Raw genomic sequence first — 9,375 nt, forward strand, 5'->3', positions numbered from 1 at the left:
CGACACCTTCTTGCCCCTCCACCCCTCCTCCTCTCCTCTCCTAGAGTCTGGCCGGAGCTGTCAGAACCACGCCTATAGGGGCCCACAATTGGTCCAGAAAGCGTAAAATCAGCAATCAAAGGGGCTTGGTTCATTAGTGCTGGGGATGGAGGCAGGAAGGACATGTGAGATAGTAACAGATCAGCAGTGAACAGGGCCACATCTCTTCAGTCAGGGTGGAATGACTGAAGTAGAGGAGACATAGCGCAGCCGGGCTGAGCCGTCACAGCGCCGCCGACACTGAAGGACGCAGCCGAGGAACCGAAGGAGGAAAAAAGACATCAGCAGCAACTCTAGTCTGGTTTTTTCTACCCGACAACACGTCGAGTGTTTTGGCAAGAGGCTGCAGCCGTCTGCGCCGCTTTAAAGAAATTATCTGCCGTCGAAGCGCAGAGCTACACTGGCTCCGGGTCGGGGCGGAGATACCACTAAAACATCCATCGTTGTTTCACTTCGCTTTTTGTGGATGCACCGATGAGAGATCCAGTTTTCACAGGGACTGCGATGGCTTATCACCCTTTCCACCCACACCGGCCGACCGACTTCCCCATGTCCGCCTTTCTAGCGGCCGCGCAGCCTTCCTTCTTCCCGGCGCTCAGCCTTCCTCCCGGGGCGCTCACCAAGCCTATCCCGGAGCACGGCCTGGCCGGGGCGGCGGAGGCTGGACTCCACCCGGCCCTCAGCCACCATCAGGCGGCTCATCTGCGCAGCATGAAGAGCCTGGAGCCCGAGGAGGAAGTGGATGACGACCCAAAAGTAACCCTGGAAGCCAAGGATCTTTGGGACCAGTTTCATAAACTCGGAACGGAGATGGTTATTACCAAGTCTGGAAGGTAAGAAGTCCTCCGAGTTCTAATCAATCCTCAAACCGAGTCTCAGTTTTCCTATAGAAAAGTCGTTTAGTCGTAAGACAAAAATAAACAAATACTAAAACTTGTCAGATTTAAGCTGGCAGCAAACAGTAAATGCTGCGTTAGGCCTTCACCAACAGATGGTTAGTCTGAGCTGCTGGTAATAACCAGAATCCAAACCAAGAGAGCATTTGAAGAACACAACAGATTTGGCTCAAATTAACCCAAAACGTACTGCTTTAAATGTAGTTTCTGTTCTGTTTTTTTTGTTTGTTTGTTTGGGGGTTTTTTTGTTTGTTTTTTTTTTTTTTTTTAGTTTTGTTTTGTTTTTGTAATGTTAGCTTCGTGGGGCTAAAACTGTGTCTTATTTTAGAAACACAGTCTAATTTCGCCCATCCAGGGTTCAGAGTGCAGATTTGCGGTATTTTGGGGGGATTGTGTTCTGAGCTTTTATCGGGTTTTATCTTTCAAACTGCATTCATGGAGACAGCAGAGCTTCTGGCTTTTATAAACAGGCTGTCACTTCAAAACGCAGGGAGGTGAAGCAGTGTGCTCATAAATACACTGCTGGACAACACACTCAAACACACACACGCACACGCACGCACAGAAAGAGAGAGGTGAACAGACACACTGTGGATTTTTCTCTGTAATAAAATCAAATGGGACAGCTGCTGTGGTTTTCCTGCGTCCTCTCCACTGCGTAGAAGCGCCGCGGTGACTTCCCCTGTTTCTCCTCTGCAGAAGGATGTTTCCCCCGTTCAAGGTGCGGATAAACGGCCTAGATAAAAAAGCCAAATACATCCTGCTGATGGACATCGTGGCGGCGGACGACTGCCGCTACAAGTTCCACAACTCTCGCTGGATGGTTGCGGGCAAGGCCGACCCGGAGATGCCCAAGAGGATGTACATCCACCCGGATAGCCCGGCCACCGGCGAGCAGTGGATGGCCAAGCCTGTTGCCTTCCACAAACTCAAGCTGACCAACAACATTTCGGACAAGCACGGATTTGTAAGTAGCCTAAATCAGCGTGAAAGTGGTTGGCTTGGTGGAATTATTCGTTTTATGTGCGCACGTGGGAGTTTGGGCTGGACGTAATGGTGTTAGTGGTGAAGTTTAGGTCAGGAAACAGTTTTATGATTTGGAAAGTGGGTCAAAGAAGAAAAAAAATGTCAGCGAGGGGAGTAACAGCTAGGACATTGCTTCATTACGAAACTATTCTAAATCTAAAAATCAAACAAAAGTTCTTCAAAATCCAAATTCAAATATTCTCCGCTTGTCCACATGAGTCCAAGTCTGTTGACAGAGATTATTCATGCGGCTGATTTAGAGGCAGGCTGTGTTTTCCTGCTCCTGCTCGGCGGCTCCTCGGATCCTTGCTGCCGCCGCTGGGAGGAAGAAAAGGAAAGAGAAAAAAAAGATCTGGGCCGAGTGTTAGCGGGATTAGGTGGTGTGTTGTCGAATCGGGTCAGAGACAAACGAAATGAAATGTGTGCGAAAGGCAAAGAAGCCTGTTACCTAATAATATATTATAATATGTCAACCTACTAATATGATGCCTGTACGGTGTATTTTATTCGAATAAAATGTTTTAAAGAGTCCGGGCTGCAGGAGCAAACAGTCGTTATGAAAGCTGCTGCAGGACTTTTGTGTTCACGCGTTTAAATGTGCCTGTATTGGTTGGAAATATTCTACAAAATTAGCATAATATATTTCACATTTATTGCTGGTTTTATTTAAAACTTCTACATATTTGATGTCAAATATCACGATTATTATTTTTAAAATAACCGTCGAAATAATTTCCAAAATTCTAGCTAAATATCTATAATTTCAATGGATTTTTTTCCCCCACTAAAAATGTAAATATATAATTTTTTTCCCCTCCTGTGGTTCTGATCGCTTATGACAACATGTGTGGCCTGCTCTGCTTCTGTCCCTTTACCCTGAACTAATTACAGACAAGTGTTATGTGGCCAGTAATTATAACAGCGCGCTGGATGATCCAGCTCTGCACATTTAGCCTCAGTCATGCTCCGATATTTACGCCAAAGCTGTGCTTCTTTGTGTGTGTTGGTCCAGACCATCCTGAACTCCATGCACAAGTACCAGCCCAGGTTCCACATAGTGCGGGCCAACGACATCCTGAAGCTGCCCTACAGCACCTTCAGAACCTACGTGTTTCCGGAGACTGAGTTCGTGGCGGTGACAGCCTACCAGAACGACAAGGTGAGCCGCTGCGGCTGCAGCCTGCAACGTCCGCCGGCGGCCACTAATATGGCCGCAATGGTTTGCATAATAAATGTCCTGCATGCATCCACCTCCCCTCCCCCCACCACCGCCGCCAAAAACCCTGAAGACTTAATCTGATTTTGTAGGTCGCCTAATTTTCCTGCTTAGGACTCCCATGTTCCACTTGCTTTTTTTAATTGCTTGGATTTGTGTGTGGAGAAGATTTATCTCACAGGGTCTTGGCCGCGTGTTCCCTGCCGGCATGGACGCATAACGGAAGGCTAAGATGTATAATAAACAAATTGGTCGAATAAATATAACAAAAAAAGTGTTTGGTTCATTTTTGGCTTCAAGTAGAATCAGTTTGAATTTATTTATTTATTTATTTATTTATTTATTTATTTATTTATTTATTTATTTATTTATTTATTTATTTATTTATAACATTACTGTCATTTCGGAGCTCACTTTGTGCGCCTTTATCTCTAGTCGTGAGGATAATTTGGGTTTGTGTCCGGACGGGTGGAATCGAGGTGTGTTTCTGGAGGACCGTGGGGGGTTTTTTGTAAAAGTTTGTGGTAAAGAGTCACCATCGATTAGAGGTCCAGGACAGACGAGAGCTGCTGGACATTCTGTCTGTTCCGACTGAAAAATGCCGGAAGCGTTTTATTAGCTGAGCTCTGAGGGCCTCCAGGAGCCCCGAAAAAAAAAAAACGGATTTTTTTTTTCTGCTCCGTGTCCGGTCATAGGTCGACACAGACCCGGTCTGGTTCAGAACACATGGCATTCGCAACTGCGATCCAAATCGCGTTATTAATTATTGTGATACTAATCATTTGTTCCAGTATGGCACCATTTTCCCTGCTGACGATCAAAGACTCGTCAAGGCCCATAAAGAATATTTCGTAGTAGAATTTCTCTCTGGGGGCCGATAAGAATAACGCCCCCATTTTACACCTTTATTAATAATGCAAATCCAGGGCAGCAGTGGCTGCTGCCCAGCTCTCGGCCTGTGTTAATCCCAGCCGTTTTCCTCCAATAAGAACCAGCTGGTGGAACCAACTGTGCTTCATTTAACTGTAGGCTGAATGTAATAAACATGTTCTTGTTTGTGCTTTTTGGGCAGATAACGCAGCTGAAAATTGACAACAACCCTTTCGCTAAAGGATTCAGAGACACGGGCAACGGCAGGAGAGAGAAAAGGTACGGAACCAACACCTGCTAAATGAGTGCATGTGCGCATGCGCGTCCCCCTTACTGTTGTATTATTATTATTATTATTATTATTATTATTATTATTATTATTATTATTATTATTATTATTATTATTTACAGGAAACAGTTGACCATGCCTTCGCTGCGGATGTATGAGGACCAATGCAAAGCGGACCGGGAGGGCGCGGATTCGGACGCCTCCTCCAGCGAGCCTCAGGCCGGCCGGGATGCAGTCCACTCCCCGCTGGGCGCCAGCACCAGCCCGCTGAGGTTCAGCAGGCCCAGCCGAGGTGAGAAATATTAGCCTGCTGTTGGTCTGTTTGTCTGTCGGCCCTGGATGAGCAGGACAGCAATATTAATCATTGTGGATGAATTATGGAATCCGAACCTTCAGTCCAGTGTTATGTTGACTAATTGGATTATATTCTGTCTCTCATAATTTAGCTATTTTATAAGAAAGTTGGTATTTACCGGCAGGAACAACAACAACATAATAATAATAATAATAATAATAATAATAATAATAATAATAATAATAATAATAATAATAATAATAATAATAATAATAATAATAGTAGTAGTAGTAGTAGTAGTAGTAGTTGTTGCTGTTGTTAACTTTGAGTGCACCTAGTGCGTACAGATATATGACGATGAAAAGATCGAGTTTGGATTTTAAAACTCTGTTTTTGAACTTTTGAAAAATCTATAAAACTTTGTTCTCTCTTTTCCTCCAGACCTCATTTTTTCAGCATATTTGTGACACATTTTTTGACACTAAATGCATAATAGCTAAAATCTGTGCCTAATTCCACTGCTTTATTTTTTTCATTAGAAACAAAACACATTTATTTTTAGCCCAGGTAAATTAAAAATACACACCACAAACTTTAAAACCCCATTGATTTTTAATCCAGGCTATAGAGTGTAAGTAGGCAAGCCGTTCATTTTGAGAGCAACCTTTGAAGTTTACAAGATGTCTGGTTGTTTTTCATACTCTGCTCATTTGCTCGGTGGGGAACTGGACTTATACATCTTCCCACTTTCTGTGTTTCAGATGAGAAAACACTCACGGACAGTGAGCAGGAGCTGGAGCAGCAGGACGAGCGCTGCACAGGCTCCAACAGCCCAGGGACTGAACCTGTGTCCCCTTACAGCTCCAGGTGTGAGGAGCGTGTGAGGGACCGGCCCAGTGCCGAGAAGAAGGATGAATCCATATTCAGTATAAGGAACCTAGAGAAGGACAAAGCAGAGAGCAGGCACAGGAAGGACACCACAGAGGTGTTGACTAAGGACGCTGAGGCTGGAGGCACTGCTGCCACTAAGGACACATTCTCCCCTCTAGTGGTCCAAACTGAGAGCCCCTCGCACTTCAGCCCAGGTCACCTACAAAGCCTGGCTCTGTCTGGGCTCCACAGTCAGCAGTTCTTTAACCCCCTGAGCACCGGATCGCCGCTTTTGTTTCATCCCGGCCAGTTTGCCATGGCCCCTGGAGCCTTTTCTGCTATGGGAATGGGGCATCTATTGGCCTCTGTTTCAGGAGCAAGTGGTTTGGAAAATGGCAGCCTCTCTGCCCAGGGCACAGGAGGAACTCCTAACCCTTTCCCCTTCCATCTGTCTCAGCACATGCTTGCCTCTCAGGTAAGGAGGGTCACACAGACCAAAAATGTTGCACCTCTGTAAGCTTTATCAGACTATCTGACAGCAGCAAAGCAGATCCAAGCAGAGAGCTTGGATCTGAGTGTAGTCAGGCTAGATTTTCCCTTCTGAGGCACCTTACCGTTTATTCTGACCTCATTTTGCACAGTTCTTCACATGCCAGGAGCTAACCTACCATGAATCAGCAGGTTTTTTTTCCCTTCTCTTTCAAGTTAAGGTTGTAAGAATGAGCAGTAAAATGCACGAAGCGTGTAGAACTCCTAAGTAATTTATTGTTAATTTAGAAGAGTTTACCAGAAGTCTACTCATAAAAACATGTTTTTTGTTGGGGTTTTTTAGAATAGATCACTGGGTTCAGAGGATAATAATAAAAATAAAAATAATACATTGCTCAGAAGATAAAGATGCTTACCACTTTGGTGTCACATCAGCCCTGCCTTGTAAATTCCTGCAGTGAATGAGATCTGTCTGAAAGTTTCTCTAAGTTGTTCCTCTTGTGTGTTGCAGGGCATCCCCATGCCTCCTTTTGGAGGTCTTTTCCCGTATCCGTACACCTACATGGCAGCTGCAGCAGCTGCAGCTTCGGCCTCGGCGCTCCCTGCGACCAGCACCTCCAGCCCGCTCTCCAGAAATCCCTTCCTGGGCTCGTCCCGTCCCCGCCTACGCTTCAACCCCTACCAGCTCCCCGTGTCGCTGGCCCAGAGCTCCAGCCTCCTCACTACCGGCCTGCCCAGCGGCCTCAGCCTGGGCAACGAGTCATCCAAACCTGGCAGCAGGGAGAGCAGCCCGGCCCCAGATCACCACAGCAACCATAAGACAGGGGGATTGGGTGGAAGGGTTGCCTCTCCCAAAACCTCCATGAAGGACTCTGTAAACGAGCTGCAGAGCATTCAGAGACTGGTCAGTGGCCTGGAGGGCCAGCGGGAACCCTCTCCCACTGCAGACTCTCCAAAGTGATGAGGACTTTGTGTCTGGGGTGAAGACTACCAGAGAACTTTGGGTGCATATGTCCTGTACAGCACATCACAGACACTGACATGAGAGGTTTGACAGACGAGAGTCTATGAAGGCTAATTACAAAAATATTTTCAGAACAAAGCTGCGGGTACACAAAGATATAGTCTGTCATTATAAGAAATCTTTTTTCTTTTTTTTTTTTTTTTTTTACTTCACAAGTATTGAAGGTTTCCTACCGTGCTGACTGGTTTACAGAGAAAATCTCTCTAAGACATTTTCACCACAACCACTGAGTCCTGCTGTTTGACACCCTCTGCCCAAACCCACCAGGTACATCATCGTGCTTTTTTACATGAGCTCAGAATGATTTGAAAAATACGAAATTACAGCAATAGAAATCAAATATCTTATCAAAAAGTTAACCACTTACGTTCAAGGACGTGGAGCAGAGAGTAGCTTTGGCATGTGGTCATGTTAGGATAAACCACAGAGGGGCCTGGAGGGGCCCAGAGGGGCACGCACATATATGAAGCATTTGAAGCTTTCAGCATCCAACTTTTTTTCTTTATTTTTAATATATTGTTTTGTTTTGTTTTGTTTTGTTTTGTTTTGTTTTTTTGTTCTGTTTTGTTTTGTTTTGTTTCTCTCTCTCTTTTATTTTTTATTTTTTGCAAAACCGACCCTGGAACAGGAGCCTCATGACGGCAGGTCTGCTTATTTCACAAAAAAGGGATGGAAGGTGAAAATTCCGTCTGACAGAGACTAACCGCTCATCATTTCATGCCAGAAATATTCTTGCTGAACTATTTATGTAATTAAAAATTTCTGTAAATAAATCTAAGATCAAGAATATGCAATTGGTATTAATTTATTCAATGCTGTATATTAGCGTGTATATATACTTTTTTTTTTTTGTCGTTTCCCTTCCTGATCCCCCTTCTCGTTGACCCTCACCTCCCTATGCTAAATGAACATATACTGTAAATTGGAGATATTTAGCGCTTGTTGGTTTGGAAAAAAAAACAAACAACTGTATGGAGTATCGCAATTTTTTTTTAATTGTAATATTATTTTAGGAGATGAGTGTGCCATGTTTTTGTCCACATCCACAAACAAACAGCGAGGAACGAGAAAGAAATCCGCAAGGATTCAAAGAAGGAAAAAAAAACTCACCTCAGGTTATTTTAATAAAGTCAGGAGTTCCTCTTATGTGCGCAACATTCATGCTCATGAATTTATTTAAAGATGGAACTGTCTTGTTTATGCTGGTTTTCCTCTTTTTTTGAGTTGTCTCACACTTTCAATAAAAAAAAATCGTTGTGATTAAAGCTTCCATCATTTTTATTGTTTTTATCCTGATGTTTGGTTAGAGGAAATATTGGCAGAAATTTTGCGAGTAACTTTAAATGATGCCAGGCAGGAACTCGCGCAGAGCTTTCACGCAAAAGCAGGTGGTGCCATGGCGCCATCTGCCGGTCACATGAAAAGAGAAAGTCGAATTTTTAATGCGGTTTGTTGAATTTGAAAAGAAATATACGGCTTATGTATGCATGATTCAAAGTATCGATCTACATGTAAAATACGTGGTTTGAATGGTCAGTAATCAGATGATTTTGCGTTAATGCAGCAGCTGATTGGTCGGTATTTTCATCCTCACCGTCGTCATCATTTGGCCTGTCACGTTCAACATGAACAAAAGAAATAGAACACAAATGTCCTGCGCTTATTCTGCAGTCTATGTTAGGTGTGTGACGTCATCCAGGTCTATTTTCACTGTTTTGCTCACAATCAATCAGCACTTCCTTCACTATTGTGTGCACGCTTGTATTTTTAGAAAGCGTCGAGTAATGTCTGTATTTATAGGAAACTCTCTCACACATCCTCTGCAGCCGGACGACAAAGTCCAAGTGTTTCAGTGTGAAGTGGGGACCTGGTGTGGGAACAAACTCCCAGTCTGTCCAGTGGGAAAATGAAAATAAATAATCCTGATGATAATAATGGAGCTCTTCATTAGCAGAGTGTGATGTCTGCAGCTGAACTCAGCGACACAAACATGATTAGACCGAGTTTCAGTCGGCCGGCTTCTCTGAACTCGTTGGTGTGAACTGTGTGTGTCAGTCCTGTGCGGGAGCATGACGCAGCAGTGTGTGTGTGGGTGTGTGTTGGGTGTGTGTGCGTGTGTGTGTGTGTCAGGGGGACTATGGGGAAGCAGACAGCCTTTTGTCCGGGACCCGGCGCCTGTCGCCTGCCTGCCGGCCACAGCCTACACACCACCCCGCTTCCTAATTAGAGAAGCCCTCCTCCCCCCTCTACCCATCATCCTCTCCTCCTCCCCTTCTTCTTCTTCTTCTTCATTTTCTTTTCTTTCTGCAGGGACAATTACAAAACTCTCATTCTATCACGGGGGCCATTGTTGTCACTCTG

At 44.6% G+C, this 9,375-nt stretch overlaps 1 protein-coding gene across 2 annotated transcripts; it reads left to right on the forward strand.

The window, feature by feature from the left end:
- Nucleotides 1-42: 42 nt before the first annotated feature.
- On the forward strand, nt 43-8,279 carry tbx2b (T-box transcription factor 2b). Of its 2 annotated transcripts, none has more exons than XM_032590295.1 (7): nt 43-872; nt 1,635-1,902; nt 2,968-3,120; nt 4,250-4,326; nt 4,459-4,628; nt 5,393-5,976; nt 6,502-8,279. In XM_032590295.1, exons 1-7 carry the CDS (start codon nt 514-516, stop codon nt 6,949-6,951), a joined length of 2,061 nt encoding a protein of 686 aa, XP_032446186.1. In that variant the 5' UTR covers nt 43-513; the 3' UTR covers nt 6,952-8,279. The 2 variants fall into 2 exon arrangements, with proteins under 2 accessions (XP_032446186.1, XP_032446187.1); XM_032590296.1 differs by having other exon boundaries at nt 48-872; nt 2,974-3,120.
- The last annotated feature ends 1,096 nt before the right edge of the window (nt 8,280-9,375 follow it).

The sequence above is a fragment of the Xiphophorus hellerii genome, chromosome 18 (genome assembly GCF_003331165.1).
Source record: "Xiphophorus hellerii strain 12219 chromosome 18, Xiphophorus_hellerii-4.1, whole genome shotgun sequence".
NCBI lineage: Eukaryota > Metazoa > Chordata > Actinopteri > Cyprinodontiformes > Poeciliidae > Xiphophorus > Xiphophorus hellerii.